Source organism: Oncorhynchus nerka, linkage group LG10, assembly GCF_034236695.1.
Source record: "Oncorhynchus nerka isolate Pitt River linkage group LG10, Oner_Uvic_2.0, whole genome shotgun sequence".
Taxonomy (NCBI): domain Eukaryota; kingdom Metazoa; phylum Chordata; class Actinopteri; order Salmoniformes; family Salmonidae; genus Oncorhynchus; species Oncorhynchus nerka.
The window spans coordinates 98,611,259-98,633,890 of NC_088405.1; the positions used below are offsets into that span (position 1 = coordinate 98,611,259).

At 42.1% G+C, this 22,632-nt stretch overlaps 1 protein-coding gene and 2 pseudogenes across 1 annotated transcript; 1 reads left to right on the forward strand and 2 right to left on the reverse strand.

The window, feature by feature from the left end:
* Positions 1-1,244: 1,244 nt before the first annotated feature.
* Positions 1,245-2,528, forward strand: LOC115122950 (cytochrome c oxidase assembly factor 4 homolog, mitochondrial). Its single transcript, XM_065023999.1, has 2 exons — positions 1,245-1,334; positions 2,076-2,528. Exon 2 carries the CDS (start codon positions 2,094-2,096, stop codon positions 2,346-2,348), a length of 255 nt encoding a protein of 84 aa, XP_064880071.1. The 5' UTR covers positions 1,245-1,334; positions 2,076-2,093; the 3' UTR covers positions 2,349-2,528.
* Positions 2,529-2,983: 455 nt separating this feature from the next.
* On the reverse strand, positions 2,984-21,512 carry LOC115122949 (uncharacterized; annotated as a pseudogene).
* Positions 18,259-18,389, reverse strand: LOC115122953 (U1 spliceosomal RNA; annotated as a pseudogene).
* Positions 21,513-22,632: the final 1,120 nt, after the last annotated feature.

The following is a 22,632-nucleotide window of genomic DNA, read 5'->3' on the forward strand; positions in this document are numbered from 1 at the left end:
ACCCTAACCACTACACTCTAACCACTAGTCTACCCTGCGCCCCCTACACTCTAACCACTACAGTCTAGGCCCCTACACTCTAACCACTAGGTACCTGCCCCCTCTACACTCTAACCACTAGTCTACCTGCCCCCTACACTCTAACCACTAGGTACCTGCCCCCTACACTCTAACCACTAGACTGCCTGCCCCCTCTACACTCTAACCACTAGGCTACCTAACCCCTCTACACTCTAACCACTAGGCTATCTAACCCCTCTACACTCTAACCACTAGGTCTACCTGCCCCCCTACACTCTAACCACTAGACTGCCTGCCCCTCTACACTCTAACCACTAGGCTACCTAACCCCTCTACACTCTAACCACTAGGCTATCTAACCCCCTACACTCTAACCACTAGACTACCTGCCACCCCTACACTCTAACCACTAGGCTACCTAACCCCCTACACTCTAACCACTAGGCTACCTAACCCCCTACACTCTAACCACTGGGCTATCTAACCCCTCTACACTCTAACCACTAGGCTACCTAACCCCTACACTCTAACCACTAGGCTACCTAACCCCTACACTCTAACCACTAGGCTACCTAACCCCTCTACACTCTAACCACTAGGCTACCTAACCCCCCTACACTCTAACCACTAGGCTACCTAACCCCTCTACACTCTAACCACTAGGCTACCTAACCCCTCTACACTCTAACCACTAGGCTACCTAACCCCTCTACACTCTAACCACTAGGCTATCTAACCCCTCTACACTCTAACCACTAGTCTACCTGCCGAATAGAGCTAATATTATTGTCAGTTCTTCCTGGCAGACAATACTATATTTTTTAAATAACACATTTATTTAGTTTTTTCATGTAAAAACATTGTGTTTTTAAACTAGTGTTTCTGAGTACAGGGACTGGAACATTCTTATTGAGCCTACTTTGCTTTACCTTGTGTTTATGGATATTAGTTGAGAATCACATTAGATTGCACTTCACTGCCCTCAAGTGCTTATAGGCCTATATTTCACACTTTGTTTGAAAAAATACCTCAGAATATGACAATTGCATGTTTTTTATCCACACAGAAATAAAATATATAATTTATATTTTACAAAGTTAATTCATTTATTTCCACAAACGAGACACAGTGTAGGTCTCGTGAGCAGTAGGTAGGTGTAGGTCTTCTACGCGGAACAGAAATGATGCTCGTCCTAAGTAGGCCGTGCACATTTAAATGTAACCCTTTCCTGTCCGTTCTTTACATACGTCCCCCATGTTATGAAATTCACGGGGGTAATGTGAATGTATTCAACTCTAGGAAAAACATTCCAGGTACTGCTTTCAAGAGAGACAACGATTATGATTATATATTATATATTATGTCTGAATGTTTAACTTCAGGCTAATATTGGCTGTTGCTTGTGATCTTTGCGTTAGCTTTCCGATTTTGTTTAGTGATTTGCTTCAATATACTTTCGTTACTCACCGAAGTATAGATGTGACTCGTGTGATGACGGAACTTTTCTCCGTTTGTGTAAACAGTCGTCGTTTCTCCAAAATACGAAAGACACGACTTTTGAGTATTTTATCTACGAAATGCGTATCCAAAAGAGGGGAATATAGACCAGACGCAGACTTTTTTTTATCTTCTTGGTTTAGAAACATATCAGTGAGAAATAATTACAAATCAATTACTACACACCTTTACAGGCACAGGGTTAGTGTTCCCCCACACACCATGTTACAGCGCTTGTTTACCAGTGAAGCTGGGGGGGGCGATTGTTAATTATCGTGATATTGTTTTTGATTATATATTGTTTTGGTAATATTGAAGTATTTTTTTTTGCGCGAGATCTGTCATGATGTGCTGGTGTGTTTCCGTTGCACAGTAATGAGTCTATTGCCCAAATTCAGTTAGGTCCACCCCCTGTTTGTTCCATCTGCTAAACACGTGTATGTGACAAATACAATTTGACTTTGGTTCCTAGTAAATACACCCCTGATCTCTTTCAAGACAGCCTCTGTCTCTAATCCCATTAACCCCTCTATGCTCTATCCCCTACACCCTCCCAGACAGAACTGCCTTAGGCAATGGCCTCCCCTTCACCCCACGACCGGAGTCATCGCCCCAGCGAGGACCAGGATGAGGAGGACCCAGTGGACCAGATGATCAGCAGGACAGGATGTGGGGAGCTGCACTACGCCGTACAGGAGTGTATGGCCGAGCACCAGGACTGGAGGAAGTGTCAGACTCAGGTCCAGACCTTTAAAGAATGTATGATGACCTTCCAGAAGGCCCGGAAGGAACAGCTGAGGAAGCAGAGGTCGTCTACAGAGTCGGCCTAGAAGAGCATCGGGTGGTTTGGGTGTTTTCTTATCTGGACTGATAACTGAGATATCAACGTTTTAGTTTCGCCGCTGACATTATAATTGGTTAACGTGTCTAAAACAAATGGTGGATCGCAACTGAGATTTTTTGGGCTACAGCCCAAGACTGGATCCGTGCTGACTGGGTCCCGTGCTGACTGGGTGCTGACTGGGTCCGTGCTGACTGGTGGTTCATAAGATCACACATAAAGCTGTAGGTCTCAACTCATCAAGTTGTGGGAAAAGAGAACGTTAAAACACCGTCACACTGCTTAGAGCACAGACTGTTTGTCACAGTATTTGGTATGACAGCAGAACCTTTTCTCAGACTGTTTTCCCTCTGGGCTTTCCTGATGCGTCAAGATTAATAACTGACGATTCTCTTCTCTAAATCAATCATGTGGTTTAGGGCTGTGTGTGTGTATGTGTTGAAAAGCTACAACATTCACAGCTTATCATTGGTTAAAGGGTGGATGGGTGTGTTCTTGCCCTAGAGAGAGAGATCAGTTTCTGTAGTGGCAGAGTTAAGAGGCACATTTTAATGTGCTTGTATTCATTTTGACATTAAAAAAAAAGTATATGTCCCCATCGTTGGTTTTCTTCGTCTTATTTTTATTTATTTGTACTTTTTTTTAAACTTCCATCACATTCAACCTTGTAGTTCAACACTGGGCCTTTTGTTTACAGTACCGCGTGTTACAGACTTTAACCACCGGGTGGCAGTATAACCTTTATTTTCCTTTTGTTTACAGTACCACATGTTACAGATTTTAACCACCGGGTGGCAGTATAACCTTTATTTTCCTTTTGTTTACAGTACCACATGTTACAGACTTTAACCACCGGGTGGCAGTATAACCTTTATTTTCCTTTTGTTTACAGTACCACGTGTTACAGACTTTAACCACAGGGTGGCAGTATAACCTCAATGTTCCTCTCTAAATTGAAGGAAACTCATCAATCGCAGCCACAGTAAAATGAGACTAGGATTGAAAGGAGGGGGGGGATGTAAATTAAATGAGATATATTTTCAGACTAGAAACTATTTACACACTTAAGTGATTTATTCATTTGTATTTTTTTTATTGTGACAGGTCAACTTCTTATTGTGCTCCGTTTGTATAGTTTTCTGATGGCGTCCATGACCTCCTCTGTCCTCAGTGAGTATATGATGGGGTTCAACATAGAAGGCAAGGTCTGGGTCAATGAGTTGTTGATGATCCTGGCATTAGGATGTATGTAGCTGACTACTGCAGCTATGTTATTACCCACCATGGGCAGATAGAAGATGGCCACCAGAATTAGGTGAGAGGTGCATGTTCTCATGGCTTTACCCCTCTCCTCCCCCGTGGCAATCCTGATCAACGCGATGGCAATGCAGAAATACGTGAGGACTATCAGTACGATGGGGACACACATTACCACCAGGAAACAGACCCAAGCCATGATGTTGTTGAGAGAGTTGTTGTTGCAGGACAGTGTATAGGTTGGGCCGTGGTCGCAGAAGAAGCTCTTTATCGCCAGAGAGCCACAGAAGGAGAGGCGAGTTATGAGGCTAACAGTGAAGGATATCAAAGCCAGTGTGAACAGCCACAGTACTACTAGGATCACCAACATGGCCGTTCTGGTCACAATAACATGGTACCTGAGAGAAGAAAAATTAAATAATATATGTCATTTGGTAGAAGCTTGTATCCGAAGCAACTTACAACAGTGATGGGTGGCCCCAGTGGGGAATCGAACTCACAACCCTGTCATCGCTAGCGCCAATGATAAAAATACGAATTTAAAAAATGAAGAAAGCTTTGTCTTTTGAAACATTTATGCTTACCTGAGAGGAAAGACGATGGCAACGAACCTGTCATAGGCCAGGGTGAGGAGAGAGAGAGACTGCATGGTCATGAAGACATAGACAAAGAACATGCTGCTGAGACAGGCCTCGTAGGAGATGTACTGCTTCTCAAACAGAAAAGTCTCTATGAGCTTAGGGATGAGAGCCGTGCTCCCACACAGGTCTGTCACAGCCAGGTTGAAGACTACGACGTACCTAGGTTAAAGATGGGGGGGAGGGGTGGTTAGGAAAATGTCCAATTCTTGTGCGATGCTCAGGCTTTCGAATGTAAACAGATTGCTAAGATGTTGCCAAGATAGAATCACTGGTCCCTTTGTTTATAAAATCAAATGCAAAGATGTATGTGATATTAGAATACTCTTGACCAAACCTTGTGTTGGAGCTAACAACATACTTGGCCGTGTGGAGGTTCCTGGCCAGGTAGATAACTGTCATGATGAAGGAGTTAGCCAGGACTGTCACGGCGTAGACCAGACCCAGGAACACATAGTAGTATTTGATGTGAGGGATGTTCTCAAAACCATTAATGTAGAAATATGACGGACGGACGAATGTGGCATTGGAAGAGACAAGGACTGACTGCTTGTGAGCCATGCTGCAGGAATCAGGATGAACGGTCCTGGTCTGCTGTCTTAACTTGGGCTGTTTGCAGGAACATGCAGAGAGAACAATGAAAGGTCTGTTTGCAGGAACATGCAGAGAGAACATGTAGAGAAAACAATGAAAGGTCTGTTTGCAGGAACATGCAGAGAGAACAATGAAAGGTCTGTTTGCAGGAACATGCAGAGAGAACAATGAAAGGTCTGTTTGCAGGAACATGCAGAGAGAACAATGAAAGGTCTGTTTGCAGGAACATGCAGAGAGAACAATGAAAGGTCTGTTTGCAGGAACATGCAGAGAAAACAATGAAAGGTCTGTTTGCAGGAACATGCAGAGAGAACAATGAAAGGTCTGTTTGCAGGAACATGCAGAGAAAACATGTAGAGAAAACAATGAAAGGTCTGTTTGCAGGAACATGCAGAGAGAACAATGAAAGGTCTGTTTGCAGGAACATGCAGAGAGAACAATGAAAGGTCTGTTTGCAGGAACATGCAGAGAGAACATGTAGAGAAAACAATGAAAGGTCTGTTTGCAGGAACATGCAGAGAGAACAATGAAAGGTCTGTTTGCAGGAACATGCAGAGAGAACAATGAAATGTCTGTTTGCAGGAACATGCAGAGAGAACAATGAAAGGTCTGTTTGCAGGAACATGCAGAGAGAACAATGAAAGGTCTGTTTGCAGGAACATGCAGAGAGAACAATGAAAGGTCTGTTTGCAGGAACATGCAGAGAAAACAATGAAAGGTCTGTTTGCAGGAACATGCAGAGAGAACAATGAAAGAAGAATGTGCAAATGGTGTCGTAGTAAAATAACTCCCTATATCAAGATCCAGGGAGAGATGAACGAGTGTAAATTAAGAATACAACAACTAAACAAGTTACGACTACAAAAGACAAGTAAATTAATAACGCTAATTTATTTTAAGGCATTTTTTCTTTTACATAATGTAGCATAAAACTTCTGATAGAGTAAGCTTCAGCCAGCAAGATCTTGAATCAACAAGCCAACAAAGTCCTCTTCATACTGTGATGCTGCTGACACAACTGACAACACCGAGGAAGACAGTAGCATCATCATCGTCAACCAGTCATTATTCAAATAGTAAAATAAATGGAACCTAACTAATTATTCATTTTCAAGATAAAGAAGTGGGAGAAGCGTAAAACACATAAAATTCATTTTATATATTTTATATATTTATTACTAGAAGAAATTCTCCCCAACATCAGACATCAAACTAAATACCAGAATGTTAACACCTCCATCAACTACTAAAGCCACTGTTTATCATGTAAATGGAAAGTTGAACCCACCTCCTCAGGTGATATGGTGGACCTGACAGCCCAGGTCTAGTGTGAGTACCTGGGCAGAGACAACAGGCTTATATACTGTATCATCATTACCTGCTGGTTATTAGTACAACACATAGAGTTACATCACTGGTTCCCAATCCTGGTCCTGGGAACCCAAAGGGATTCACATTTTAGTTACTGCACCAACACACCTGATTCAGCTAATCGACTCATCATCAAGCCTTTGATTAGATGACAACAACCTAAATGTGGGAAACACTGAAACACTGAATGACACGAATAATAATGTATAACTATAGAATCTAATACTAGGATCTCCATGGTGATCATGGAGGTGTGGATTAACATTCAGCTGTCCATGTCCAGATGTAGGATCTTCATTTGATCACCCTGGAGAACTTTCCTGCAACTCAGGAAATGTAAAACTTGTAGTGTTTTTGAGGTTAAAAAAAGGCTTCTGAAGTTTGATATTTTCAAATTCATATTTCGTACTTCCCTGAAGAGAAATGTATCAACTGCATCCCAAAAAAATCCATTAGTTATATTATAATCCACAAAATGATTTTCCTGCTGTAGGGGACTAGCTCAAATTAGAATCCTACATCTGTAGTAGCATTCCCCAGGCGCTCTCTTTTGATGACTTCTGTAACCGTAATAGCCTTGGTTTTATGCATGTTAACATTAGAAGCCTCCTCCCTAAGTTTGTTCTATTCACTGCTTTAGCACACTCTGCCAACCCAGATGTTCTAGCTGTGTATGAATCCTGGTTAAGGAAGACCACCAAAAATTCTGAAATTATCATCCCTAACTACAACATTTTCAGACACGATAGAACTGCCAAAGGGGGCGGTGTTGCAATCTACTGCAAAGATAGCTTGCAGAGTTCTGTCCTACTATCCAGGTCTGTACCCAAACAATTTGAACTTCTACTTTAAAAAATCCACCTCTCTAAAAACAAGTCTCTCACCGTTGCCGCCTGCTATAGACCACCCTCTGCCCCCAGCTGGACACCAAATGTGAACTGACTAACTTACCCTAGTAAAACTGACTATCCTACCGATCCTCGACTTCGGCGATGTCATCTACAAAATTGCTTCCAACACTCTACTCAGCAAACTGGATGCAGTTTATCACAGTGCCATCCGTTTTGTCACTAAAGCACCTTATACCACCCACCACTGCAACTTGTATGCTCTAGTCGGCTGGCCCTCGCTACATATTAGTCGCCAGACCCACTGGCTCCAGGTCATCTACAAGTCCATGCTAGGTAAAGCTCCGCCTTATCTCAGTTCATGTTATGTTTCTGTGTTATTGACTTGTTAACTGTTTACTCCATGTGTAACTCTGTGTTGTTGTTTGTTCACACTGCTATGCTTTATCTTGGCCAGGTCGCAGTTGCAAATGAGAACTTGTTCTCAACTAGCCTACCTGGTTAAATAAAGGTGTTCTCAACTAGCCTACCTGGTTAAATAAAGGTGTTCTCAACTAGCCTACCTGGTTAAATAAAGGTGTTCTCAACTAGCCTACCTGGTTAAATAAAGGTGTTCTCAACTAGCCTACCTGGTTAAATAAAGGTGTTCTCAACTGGCCTACCTGGTTAAATAAAGGTGTTCTCTACTAGCCTACCTGGTTAAATAAAGGTGTTCTCAACTAGCCTACCTGGTTAAATAAAGGTGTTCTCAACTAGCCTACCTGGTTAAATAAAGGTGTTCTCAACTAGCCTACCTGGTTAAATAAAGGTGTTCTCAACTAGCCTACCTGGTTAAATAAAGGTGTTCTCAACTAGCCTACCTGGTTAAATAAAGGTGTTCTCAACTAGCCTACCTGGTTAAATAAAGGTGTTCTCAACTGGCCTACCTGGTTAAATAAAGGTGTTCTCAACTAGCCTACCTGGTTAAATAAAGGTGTTCTCAACTAGCCTACCTGGTTAAATAAAGGTGTTCTCAACTAGCCTACCTGGTTAAATAAAGGTGTTCTCAACTAGCCTACCTGGTTAAATAAAGGTGTTCTCAACTAGCCTACCTGGTTAAATAAAGGTGTTCTCAACTAGCCTACCTGGTTAAATAAAGGTGTTCTCAACTAGCCTACCTGGTTAAATAAAGGTGTTCTCAACTAGCCTACCTGGTTAAATAAAGGTGTTCTCAACTAGCCTACCTGGTTAAATAAAGGTGTTCTCAACTAGCCTACCTGGTTAAATAAAGGTGTTCTCAACTAGCCTACCTGGTTAAATAAAGGTGTTCTCAACTAGCCTACCTGGTTAAATAAAGGTGTTCTCAACTAGCCTACCTGGTTAAATAAAGGTGTTCTCAACTATCCTACCTGGTTAAATAAAGGTGTTCTCAACTATCCTACCTGGTTAAATAAAGGTGTTCTCAACTAGCCTACCTGGTTAAATAAAGGTGTTCTCAACTAGCCTACCTGGTTAAATAAAGGTGTTCTCTACTAGCCTACCTGGTTAAATAAAGGTGTTCTCAACTAGCCTACCTGGTTAAATAAAGGTGTTCTCAACTAGCCTACCTGGTTAAATAAAGGTGTTCTCAACTAGCCTACCTGGTTAAATAAAGGTGTTCTCAACTGGCCAACCTGGTTAAATAAAGGTGTTCTCAACTAGCCTACCTGGTTAAATAAAGGTGTTCTCAACTAGCCTACCTGGTTAAATAAAGGTGTTCTCAACTAGCCTACCTGGTTAAATAAAGGTGTTCTCAACTAGCCTACCTGGTTAAATAAAGGTGTTCTCAACTAGCCTACCTGGTTAAATAAAGGTTTTCTCAACTAGCCTACCTGGTTAAATAAAGGTGTTCTCAACTAGCCTACCTGGTTAAATAAAGGTGTTCTCAACTAGCCTACCTGGTTAAATAAAGGTGTTCTCAACTAGCCTACCTGGTTAAATAAAGGTGTTCTCAACTAGCCTACCTGGTTAAATAAAGGTGTTCTCAACTAGCCTACCTGGTTAAATAAAGGTGTTCTCAACTAGCCTACCTGGTTAAATAAAAGGTGTTCTCAACTAGCCTACCTGGTTAAATAAAGGTGTTCTCAACTAGCCTACCTGGTTAAATAAAGGTGTTCTCAACTAGCCTACCTGGTTAAATAAAGGTGTTCTCAACTAGCCTACCTGGTTAAATAAAGGTGTTCTCAACTAGCCTACCTGGTTAAATAAAAGGTGTTCTCAACTAGCCTACCTGGTTAAATAAAGGTGTTCTCAACTAGCCTACCTGGTTAAATAAAGGTGTTCTCAACTAGCCTACCTGGTTAAATAAAGGTGTTCTCTACTAGCCTACCTGGTTAAATAAAGGTGTTCTCAACTAGCCTACCTGGTTAAATAAAGGTGTTCTCAACTAGCCTACCTGGTTAAATAAAGGTGTTCTCAACTAGCCTACCTGGTTAAATAAAGGTGTTCTCAACTAGCCTACCTGGTTAAATAAAGGTGTTCTCTACTAGCCTACCTGGTTAAATAAAGGTGTTCTCAACTAGCCTACCTGGTTAAATAAAGGTGTTCTCAACTAGCCTACCTGGTTAAATAAAGGTGTTCTCTACTAGCCTACCTGGTTAAATAAAGGTGTTCTCAACTAGCCTACCTGGTTAAATAAAGGTGTTCTCTACTAGCCTACCTGGTTAAATAAAGGTGTTCTCAACTAGCCTACCTGGTTAAATAAAGGTGTTCTCTACTAGCCTACCTGGTTAAATAAAGGTGTTCTCAACTAGCCTACCTGGTTAAATAAAGGTGTTCTCAACTAGCCTACCTGGTTAAATAAAGGTGTTCTCAACTAGCCTACCTGGTTAAATAAAGGTGTTCTCAACTAGCCTACCTGGTTAAATAAAGGTGAAAAATAAAAATAAAAATACATTTAAAAACCCCATAGAGAGTGCCAGAGGTCCGGACAACAGACCCTCCGATTTGACACACTGAACTCTATCAGAGAAGTAGTTGGTGAACCAGGCAAGGCAATCATTTGAGAAACCAAGGTTGTCGATTCTGCCGATGAGGATGTGGTGATTGACAGAGTCGAAAGCCTTGGCCAGATCAATGAATACGGCTGCACAGTAATGTTTCTTATCAATGGCGGTTAAGATATTGTTTAGGACCTTGAGAGTGGCTGAGGTGCACCCATGACCAGCTCTAAAACCAGATTGCATAGCAGAGAGGGTATGGTGAGATTCGAAATGGTCGGTAATCTGTTTGTTGACTTGGCTTTCGAAGAACTTAGAAAGGCATGTTAGGATAGATATAGGTCTGTAGCAGTTTGGGTCAAGAGTGTCCCCCCCTTTGAAGAGGGGGATAACCACAGCTGCTTTCCAATCTTTGGGAATCTCAGACGACACGAAACAGAGGTTGAACAGGCTAGTAATAGGGGTTGCAACAATGTTGGCAGATAATTTTAGAAAGAGAGGGTTCAGATTGTCTAGCCCGGCTGATTTGTAGGGGTCCAGATTTTTCAGCTCTTTCAGAACATCAGCTGACTGGATTTGGGAGAAGGAGAAATGGGGAAGGCTTGGGCGAGTTGCTGTGGGGGGTGCAGTGCTGTTGACCGGGGTAGGAGTAGCCAGGTGGAAGCATAGCCAGCTGTAGAAAAATGCTTATTGAAATTCTCAATTATAGTGGATTTATCGGTGGTGACAGTGTTTCCTATCTTCAGTGCAAATTTCTGCTTGAAAAAGCTAGCCTTGGCTTTTCAAAATGCCTGTGTATAATGGTTTCTAGCTTGAACAGCTGCATATCACGGGGGCTGTTCGATGCTAATGCAGAACGCCATAGGATGTTTTTGTGTTGGTTAAGGGCAGTCAGGTCTGGGGAGAACCAAGGGCTATATCTGTTCCTGGTTCTACATTTCTTGAATGGGGCATGCTTATTTTAAGATGGTTAGGAAGGCATTTAAAAAAAACAGGCATCCTCTACTGACGGGATGAGGTCAATGTCCTTCCAGGATACCCGGGCCAGGTCGATTAGAAAGGCCTGCTCACAGAAGTGTTTTAGGGAGCGTTTGACAGTGATGAGGGGTGGTCGTTTGACTGCGGCTCTGTAGCGGATACAGGCAATGAGGCAGTGATCGCTGAGATCCTGGTTGAAGACAGCGGAGGTGTATTTGGAGGGCCAGTTGGTCAGGATGACGTCTATGACGGTGCCCTTGCTTACAGAGTTAGGGTTGTACCTGGTGGGTTCCTTGATGATTTGTGTGAGATTGAGGGCATCTAGCTTAGATTGTAGGACTGCCAGGGTGTTAAGCATATCCCAGTTTAGGTCACCTAACAGAACAAACTCTGAAGCTAGATGGGGGGCGATCAATTCACAAATGGTGTCCAGGGCACAGCTGGGAGCTGAGGGGGGTCGGTAGCAGGCGGCAACAGTGAGAGACTTATTTCTGGAGAGAGTAATTTTCAAAATTAGTAGTTCGAACTGTTTGGGTATGGACCTGGAAAGTATGACATTACTTTGCAGGCTATCTTTGCAGTAGACTGCAACTCCTCCCCCTTTGGCAGTTCTATCTTGACGGAAGATGGTATAGTTGGGTATGGAAATCTCAGAATTTTTGGTGGCCTTCCTGAGCCAGGATTCAGACACGGCAAGGACATCAGGGTTAGCAGTGAGTAAAACAAACTTAGGGAGGAGGCTTCTAATGTTGACATGCATGAAACCAAGGCTTTTTCGATCACAGAAGTCAACAAATGAGGGTGCCTGGGGACATGCAGGGCCTGGGTTTACATCCACATCACCCGCGGAACCGAGGAGGAGTAGTATGAGGGTGCAGCTAAAGGCTATCAAAAATGGTCGCCTAGAGCGTTGGGGACAGAGAATAAAAGGAGCAGATTTCTGGGCATGGTAGAATATATTCAGGGCATAATGCGCAGACAGGGGTATGGTGGGGTGCGGGTACAGCGGAGGTAAGCCCAGGCACTGGGTGATGATGAGAGAGGTTGTATCTCTGGACATGCTGGTTGTAATGGGTGAGGTCACCGCATGTGTGGGAGGTGGGACAAAGGAGGTATCAGGGGTATGAAGAGTGGAACTAGGGGATCCATTGTAAACTAAAACAATGATAACTAACCTGAACAACAGTATACAAGGCATATTGACATTTGAGAGAGGCATACAGCGAGGCATACAGTAATCACAGGTGTTGAATCGGGAGAGCTAGCTAAAACAGTAGGTGAGACAACAACAGCTAATCAGCTAGCACAACAACAGCAGGTAAAATGGCGTTGACTAGGCAGGGAGGGTCGGATTAACTACACACAGAGCCTGAGTGTGGCTGGGGCCGACAGATAAAACATAAACAAGCAGAATGGAGTACCGTGATTAATGGACAGTCCAGCATGCATCAGCTATGTAGCCAAGTGATCAGTGTCCAGGGGGGAGCGGTGGATGGGGCAGGGAAGCTGGACTGGCGAGTGTTATCCAGTTTTTTTTTTAAACTGTCTGGCTGTGCAAAAGGTAAAAGCCGCTAGCAGTGGCTAACAATGACTAAATAGCTTGTACCTAGTTAGCTGGTTAGCTTCTGAAATAATATCGATTCCGTATCACATTGGGTGAGGCAGGTTACCGGAAGGTATAAACAAAATAAAAATCAAAAAGAGATAGAAAGTAAATATGGGGTCCAGTGAGTGTTTGGGACGCGGAGATTCAGACGGTTAGCAGGCCTGTGCTAACAAGCTAACAGTTAGTAGGCCGGGGCTAAACAAGGTAGCAGTTAGCGGACCGGGGCTAAACAAGGTAGCAGTTAGCGGACCGGGGCTAAACAAGGTAGCAGTTAGCAGGCCGAATTAGCAAGCAAGGAGATAGCAAGGGCTAGAAAGTTAGCCTTTGGGGGACGTCGCGATGGGGTGAGTCTGTTTATTCCTCTTCATGCGGTGACATCGATAGACCGGTCGTGGGTCCGGATATTGTAGCCCAGGAGTATGCTTTGGTGGTAGCACAGGAGCTCTGGCCGGGCTAGCTTCAAGCTAAGTGGGTGGAAACGCTAGCCAGGAGTAATCATCCGTTAGCTAGATAGCTAGTTGTGAAGATCCAGCTGAAAATGTTCCGTTTGCGGTGGGAATCCGGTGGGAATCCGGGGATAAAAAATAATAGGTCCGTTATGCTCTGGTTAGAGTCGCGTTGTTTGAACTGGCGAGAGCTTTCCGAGCTAAAGGTTAGCTGATGACCGGTTAGCTGAAGACCGCTAGGAATGTTTTGCTTACTGATAGCTGGTAGCTAGCTGGCTAGCTTCAGTTGAGGGGTTCCGGATCCAAAGTAGATATAAATACTTTAGAAGAAGATAGCTACATTTGGGTGAGGAGGTGAGGCGGGTTGCAGGAGAGTATTTACAAGTTGAGGTTTAGCAAAATGTTTTAAAAGATATGCGAAGAAAAATATGTTAAAAAAACAAACAATATATACAAGGGACACGACACGACGTCTGACTGCTACGCCATCTTGGATTAGGGGTTCAATTCTTGGACCGACTCTCTTCTCTGTATACATCAATGATGTCACTCTTACTGCTGGTGAGTCTCTGATCCACCTCTACGCAGATGACACCATTCTGTATACTTCTGGCCCTTCTTTGGACACTGTGTTAACAACCCTCTAGGCAAGCTTCAATGCCATACAACTCTCCTTCCATGTCCTCCAATTGTTCTTAAATACCTACCCGCCTGTCCAACATCACTACTCTGGACGGCTCTGACTTATACGTGGACAACTACAAATACCTAGGTGTCTGGTTAGACTGTAAACTCTCCTTCCAGACCCACATCAAACATCTCCAATCCAAAGTTAAATCTAGAATTGGCGTCCTATTTCGCAACAAAGCATCCTTCACTCATGCTGCCAAACATACCCTTGTAAAACTGACCATCCTACCAATCCCGGACTTCGGCGATGTCATTTACAAAATAGCCTCCAACACTCTACAGGTAATGAGTGGAGAACAGGAGGGCTTCTTAAACTAACAGGTCTGTGAGAGCCGGAATTCTTACTGGTTGGTAGGTGATCAAATACTTATGTCATGCAATAAAATGCAAATGTATTACTCAAAAATCATACAATGTGATTGTCTGGATTGTTGTTTTAGATTCCGTCTCTCACAGTTGAAGTGTACCTATGATAAAAATTACAGACCTCCACATGCTTTGTAAGTAGGAAAACCTGAAAAATCAGCAGTGTATCAAATACTTGTTCTCCCCATTGTATTTTATTTAACTAGGCAAGTCAGTTAAGAACAAATTCTTATTTACAATGACGGCCTACCGGGGAACAGTGGGGTAAACCGCCTTGTTTAGAGGCAGAACCTCAGATTTTTACCTTGTCAGCTCAGGGATTCGATCCGGCAACCTTTCAGGCCCAATGCTCTAACCACTAGGCTACCTGCCAACCCCAATTGCTAATAGAGTCGTTTATTAGTAGCATATGGCTGTACGGACATAAAGAATATGTTTAATGTCATTGTAGTATGATAAACACCCAAACAACAACCCTGGGCCTCCATTCTGAGCCTGGTATCTCTATAGGTTAGGGAATTGTTACAGTGTTCATGTTTCTGCTCTTTGGGGTCTAGGTCAGGTTACTGGAAAAGTCGTTTTTTTTAACAAATGCTGATTATAAATAAATGTAGTAGGTTTTATGCTTTTTAACTATGACATTTTCTGTAAAAGTTTAAAAAGGGAAAGTGAACCCCCCCCAAAAAAATATATAATTCCAGTGCCAAAATTGACTAAAAAACTTTTAAGTAGGATAATTTTTTATTGAAATTTCCAGTATATTGCCAGTATATTCCAAAACAGAGATTTTAAAGATTTGTTTAACTGAGGTCGTGGCGATTTTACATGAGGGTTGGGTTTATAATGCCTAGGGAGAATTGTCATGCTCGGAGAAACAGCTGCGCTGATTGCGCTCTATCCAATCATAGCAGGGAACCGTCAGACAATGAGACAGACATATACATTAAATACATTAAACCGTGATATCACACTGATATATGTTATTTATTGAATGGCTATAAAGGCTTATAGACATAATATACAGAGCCTTCAGAATGTATTCACACCTCTTGAATTACCACACAGGTTGTTGTGTTACAGCCTGAATTTCAAATGGATTCCAATTCAGAGGTTTGGGTCACTGGCCTCCACACAATACCCCATAATGTCAACGTGGAATTATGTTTTTAGAAATGTTTACAAATGAATTCAAAATTAAAAGCTGAAATGTCTTGAGTTAAATAAGTATTCAACTCCTTTATAATGGCAAGTCCAAATACGTTCAGGAGGGAAAATGTGCTTAACTTCTTAAGGTGTAGGGGGCAGCATTTTCACTTTTGGATAAATAGCCCAATTTGAACTTTCAACGTGGAGATACAGTAATACCAAATCTCTCTACCGACATGGTAAGGTTCGTTAGTCGAGCAGTGCATTTCAAACACAGACTCAACCACTAAGACCAGGGAGGTTTTCCAATGCCTTGCAGAAAAAAAGGCCACCTATTAGTTGATGGGTAAAATCAATAACAAAAAAAAAAGCAGACATTGAATATTCATATATATCCAATTACACTTTGGATGGTGTATCAATACACCCAGTCACTACAAAGATACAGGCGTCCTTCCTAACTCAGTGTATCAATACACCCAGTCACTACAAAGATACAGGCGTCCTTCCTGACTCAGTGTATCAATACACCCAGTCACTACAAAGATACAGCTGTTCTTCCTAACTCAGTGTATCAATACACCCAGTCACTACAAAGATACAGCTGTTCTTCCTAACTCAGTTGCCGGAGAGGAAGGAAACTGCTCAGGGATTTCACCATGAGGCCAATGGTGACTTTAAAACAGTTAGAGTTTAATAGCTGTGATAGGAGACAACTGAGGATGGATAAAAACCTGTGTAGTTACACCACAATACAACCTAAATGACAGAGAGAAAAGAAGGAAGTACAGAATTCAAATATACCCAAACATGCATCCTGTTTTCAATAAGGCACTAAAGTAAAACTACTAAAAAAGTGGCAAAGAAATACAAATACAAAGAAATACAAAGCATTATGGTTGAGGCAAATCCAACACAACACTCTTCCTATTTCCAACATGGTGGTGGCTGCAACACGTTATGGGTATGCTTGTCATCGCCAAGGACTAGAGAGTTTTTAGGATAAAGATGAAGCGGCATAAAACTAAGTAAAATCCTAGAGGACCCTGCTTCAGTCTGACTTCCAACACTGGGAGACAAATTCACCTTTCAGCTGGACAATAAAACACAAGATCAAATATACACTGGGTGGCAGGTAGCCTAGTGGTTAGAGTGTAGTGGGGTTAGGTAGCCTAGTGGTTAGAGTGTAGGGGGGTAGGTAGCCTAGTGGTTAGAGTGTAGGGGGGTTAGGTAGTCTTCAGTCTGACTTCCAACAGACACTGGGAGACAAATTCACCTTTCAACAATATCCATAAAACACAAGTTCAAATATACACTGGCATTGCTTATCAAAATGACATTGAATGTTCCTGAGTGGCTTAGTTACAGTTTTGACTTAAATAGCCTTGAAAATCTATGCCAAGACTTGAAAATGGCTGTTAGGTGTGAATACTTTCAGAAGGCACTGGAAATATATGATTTTTAAGATAAATAATTCAAGAACTTTATGTTGGTTTGACCTGCGTCACAGCTCTTTGGGCCCCTCTTCTGAGCATCTTCTTGACCGATACCTTAAACTCCTCCGTCTTCAGAACGTATACGATGGGATTGAGCATTGGTGGCAGTATCGAGGTCAGGGAGAGGTTGATGATCCGGGCGTTGGTTGGTATGAGGGATTGGAGGAGGTATGTTAAAATAACAGGCAGGTAGAATATGGCCACCAGTATTAGGTGTGAGGTACATGTCTTAATGGCTCTGAGTCTGAGAGAGAGAGAGAGAGAGAGACAGAGAGAGACAGAGAGAGAGAGAGAGAGAGAGAAAGACAGAGAGAGAGAGAGAGAGAGAGACAGAGAGAGAGAGAGAGAGAGAGATAGAGAGACACAGAGAGAGAGAGAGACAGAGAGAGAGAGAGAGAGAGAGAGAGAGAGAGAGAGAGAGAATTTATCCAGTTGAATTGCATTCTCAATATTTCCCAGCATTTATCATTCCTGTAACAAGCCCATAACTAAAAACATATTTCTGAGGCCTCACACCAATCAGCATATGGGCCGTTCTGGCTTGGACAAGTCTACTTACTGACTTGACTTGACTTACTTATTCCAATCAGTATTACTTCTCACCTGTCCTGGGGCAGTGTGATGGTGAACAGGGCGTGTGTTATACAGATGTATGATGATATGATGAAGATCATTGGGAGATAGAGAACCATACAGGGGTTGAGATACGCCATCATCTGATTGGGGACCACGTTAGAACAGGGGACCGCCAGACGGAACAGGGGACCGTGGTCACAGAAGTAGCTGTTGATCACCAGAGACCTACAATACAATACATTATATACCAGAGAGCTACAATACAATACATTATATACCATTGTCTTCTATTCCAGGGTTTTTAGAAACCTTTTTAGAGACGCTATACCTCCTTATCTGTTGGAGTTAGTTAGTTAGTTAGTTAGTTAATTAGTTAGTCAGTAAGTTAGAATTAGTTACTGTTGAATTAGCATTCAAGAGGAACTGAGTTCATGACAACATTGAGCTTTTACAAGAACCTGACAGATGACAACGACAACGTAACATTCTGTTTGTTTATCTCCTTTGTGTTATTGGTTTACTGTAAAGTAAAATTTGAAATGCCCTTAATGAATTAATTAAACCAATAGTTTGACGTGATTTAATTAACAGATAAATCTATACTTCACAGAAGCTAAGCTTTTGCGGTGTAGTCGGTGCACTACAACACGATACATACTAACCTACAGAAAGAGAGCCGGGTGATGAGACACACAGAGATCAACACCATCAACACAGCAAACGCCCAGGCGGCCCCCGTCAGCTGGAGCATGGACCTGTGAGTGATCATCATGTGGTACCTGGAAAGAACATTACAATGGAACTTTGAGAGTTGATGACACAGCACCTCTGGTCATTTAATAGCATCTCTGTGGGGGGAAAAGATGTTCAACTTTATCGTGTTATTATCGCCAATGTTTTAATTGATTTGTCTTTATATGTTTTTCATATATATAATTATTCAGTCGAGTTTCCCACATTTGGAGAACTTGCAGGGGTCAGCACGACCAGAGTGCATTGGCCGAACCTCACCCTGGAAATCCTCCTTTGTGATCAAGGTGTTTCCCCTGTCAGGTAACTATATCCTTATATATGATTTTTAAAGAAGTTAAATCTTATTTTTTATATATAATACATTTAATAAATACATTTTAATAAATTGTCAAATCAAATTATTCAATTCAACATTTTTATAAATTATCCCAGAAGGGTCAAATTAAATAGGGTTTCTGAAGGTTGTTTTAATTGAGTTAATAATATGATATATTATCTGAGACCTGAGCGGGTAGCAGATGGCCACCAGTCTGTCATAGGACAGGATGGTGAGGTTGAAGGACTGCATGGTGATGAAGAGGAAGACGAAGAAGAGGCTCGTGAGACACTGGTCGTAGGAGATGAGCTGTCTGCTGAACAGAAACATGTCCAGCAGCTTTGGGACCAGGGCCGTGCTTTCACACACGTCTGTGAAGGCCAGGTTGAACACAGCGATGTACTTGGGGCTGCAAGGTCAGAACATAGATATCTTTTAATATTAATGTAAATATCACGTAACAGAGATCGGGGAGCAGGGCAGGCTCCCAGACACATGTCTCTGAGGTCCAGGTTGAACACAGCAATGTACCCTTCACGTGCTGGGCGTCACTAATTTAAGTAATATAATAATAATATAAGTATTATGTAATGGAGGGGCCCCACAAGGGTGTTCTGAGCCCTCTCCTGTACTCCCTGTTCATGACTGCGTGGCCACGCACGCCTCCAACTCAATTTCAAGTTTGCGGACGACACAACAGTGGTAGGCTTGATTACCAACAACGACGAGACGGCCTACAGGGAGGAGGTGAGGGCCCTCGGAGTGTGGTGTCAGGAAAATAACCTCACACTCAACGTCAACAAAACTATGGAGATGATTGGGACTTCAGGAAACAGCAGAGGGAACACCCCTATCCACATCGATGGAACAGTAGTGGAGAGGGTGGTAAGTTTTAAGTTCCTCACACACACATCACAGACAAACTGAATTGGTCCACCCACACAGACAGCATCGTGAAGGCGCAGCAGCGCCTCTTCAACCTCAGGAGGCTGAAGAAATTTGGCTTGTCACCAAAAGCACTCACAGATGCACAATCGAGAGCATCCTGTCGGGCTGTATCACCGCCTGGTACGGCAACTGCTCCGCCCACAACCGTAAGGCTCTCCAGAGGGTAGTGAGGTCTGCACAACGCATCACCGAGGGGCAAACTACCTGCCCTCCAGGACACCTACACCACCCGATGTCACAGGAAGGCCATAAAGATCATCAAGGACAACAACCACCCGAGCTACTGCCTGTTCACCCCGCTATCATCCAGAAGGCGAGGTCAGTACAGGTGCATCAAAGCTGGGACCGAGAGACTGAAAAACAGATTCTATCTCAAGGCCATCAGACTGTTAAACAGCCACCACTAACATTGAGTGGCTGCTGCCAACACACTGACTCTACTCCAGCCACTTTAATTATGGGAATTGATGGGAAATGATGTAAAATATATCACTAGCCACTTTAAACAATGCTACCTAATATAATGTTTACATACCCTATATTATTCATCTCATATGTATATGTATATACTGTACTCTATACCATCTACTGCATCTTTATGTAATACATGTATCACTAGCCACTTTGAACTATGCCACTTTGTTTACATACTCATCTCATATGTATATACTGTACACAGATACCATCTACTGTATCTCGCCTATGCCGCTCTGTACCATCACTCATTCATATATCTTCATGTACATATTCTTTATCCCCTTACACTGTGTATAAGACAGTAGTTTTGGAATTGTTAGCTAGATTACTTGTTGGTTATTACTGCATTGTCGGAACTAGAAGCACAAGCATTTCGCTACACTCGCATTAACATCTGCTAACCATGTGTATGTGACAAATAAAATTTGATTTGGAGATCGGGGAGCAGCGCAGGCTCCCACACACATGTCTGTGAGGTCCAGGGGAATGGGGAGCAGGGCAGGCTCCCACACACATGTCTATGAGGTCCAGGGGAACTGGGACTTCAACAAGATAAACTGTCCAATCAAGGCTGTTATACACTGTTATACACTGTATTGTGTGAATGAGATTAAAGAGGTCTGATTACCTGTGGAGACTGCGGTCCACGTAGATGCCAGTCATGACGAAGGTGTTGCCCACCTAGACCACACACACACACACACACAGACACACACACACACACACACACACACACACACACACACACACACACACACACACACACACAGAATTGATGGAAGTTGGAAGTTGAAAACAAAATGGAACCATTAGCACAGTTAGTAACACCCTTGACCAGAGCTGGTTAGTTGAACACCCTGGACCAGAAGTTAACACCCTTATTAACCCTTAGTAACACCCTGGACCAGAGTAGTTAGTAACACCCTGGACCAGAGCTAGTTAGTAACACCCTGGACCAGAGCTAGTTAGTAACACCCTGGACCAGAACTAGTTAGTAACACCCTGGACCAGAAGTAGTTGGTAACACCCTGGACCAGAGCTAGTTAGTAACACCCTGGACCAGAAGTAGTTAGTAACACCCTGGAACAGAAGTAGTTAGTAACACCCTGGATCAGAGCTACAGCCTTACCAGAGAGATGATGTAAACAAAACAGAGGAAGATGTAGTAGTATTTCATGTGGGGGATGGCTCTGAAACCACTGATGAAGAAGTAAGGGGGTCGGATGATGGTGTTGACGTCTGTCTGGTTAGGGTCAGAGGTCAGGGAACTCATCCTGACTGGAGGTGTTAACGTCTCCCTCTGGCTGGTGATAATCTGTGGAAATACATTATCCATGAGTACATTATTACAAATAAAGATATATTCAAAACTGTACATTACTTCACCTGTTGACAAAAACATAATTGAAGCATCGTTAGTGGAAAGGAAATTATCCAAGTTCATCAAAATTGTAAATTGCAAACAATTTATAATAATTAATTAATTAATATTATATTTAAATTGTATTTATTTATGTATTCAATGTTACTGCATTTGATACCAGTTGCTAAAAAATAGTTAATTAAACCTCTCACTTCAGACATCAAACTAAATACCAGAATGTCAACTTCTCCATCAACTACTAAAGCCACTGTTTATCATGTAAATGTAAAGTTGAACCCACCTCCTCAGGTGATATGGTGGACCTGACAGCCCAGGTCTAGTGTGAGTACCTGGGCAGAGACAACAGGCTTATATACTGTATCATCATTACCTGTTGGTCATTAGTACAACACATAGAGTTACATCACCGGTTCCCAATCCTGGTCCTGGGAACCCAAAGGGATTCACGTTTTAGTTACTGCACCAACACACCTGATTCAGCTAATCAACTCATCATCAAGCCTTTGATTAGATGTATCAGGATAACATAGGACACAGATAATAAAGGACACAGATAATAAAGGACACAGATAATAAAGGACACAGATAATAAAGGACACAGATAATATAGGACACAGATAATAAAGGACACAGATAATAAAGGACACAGATAATAAAGGACACAGATAATATAGGACAAAGATAATATAGGACACAGATAATATAGGACAGAGATAATATAGGACACAGAAAAATAGGACACAGATAATATAGGACAAAGATAATATAGGACACAGATAATATAGGACAAAGATAATATAGGACACAGATAATATAGGACAGAGATAATATAGGACACAGATAATATAGGACAAAGATAATATAGGACACAGATAATATAGGACACAGATAATATAGGACAAAGATAATATAGGACACAGATAATATAGGACAGAGATAATATAGGACACAGAAAAATAGGACACAGATAATATAGGACAAAGATAATATAGGACACAGATAATATAGGACAGAGATAATATAGGACACAGAAAAATAGGACACAGATAATATAGGACACATATAATATATCAAGCCTTTGATTAGATGTATCAGGACAACAACCTAAATGTTGTTGACCCTTTGGGAAACACTGAAACACTGAATGACACAAATAATAATGTATAACTATAGAATCTAATACTAGGATCTCCATGGTGATCATGGAGGTGCGGGATAACATTCAGCTGTCCATGTCCAGATGTAGGATCTTCATTTGATCACCCTGGAGAACTTTCCTGCAACTCAGGAAATGTAAAACTTGTAGTGTTTTTGAGGTTAAAAAAAGGCTTCTGAAGTTTGATATTTTCAAATTCATATTTCGTATTTCCCTGAAGAAAAATGTATCAACTGCATCAAAAAAAGTTTTATTATAATCCACACAATG

Coding starts and splice junctions, on each gene's coding strand:
- LOC115122950 (XM_065023999.1), top strand. CDS start 2,094: ATGGCCTCCCCTTCACCCCACGACCGGAGTCATCGCCCCAGCGAGGAC.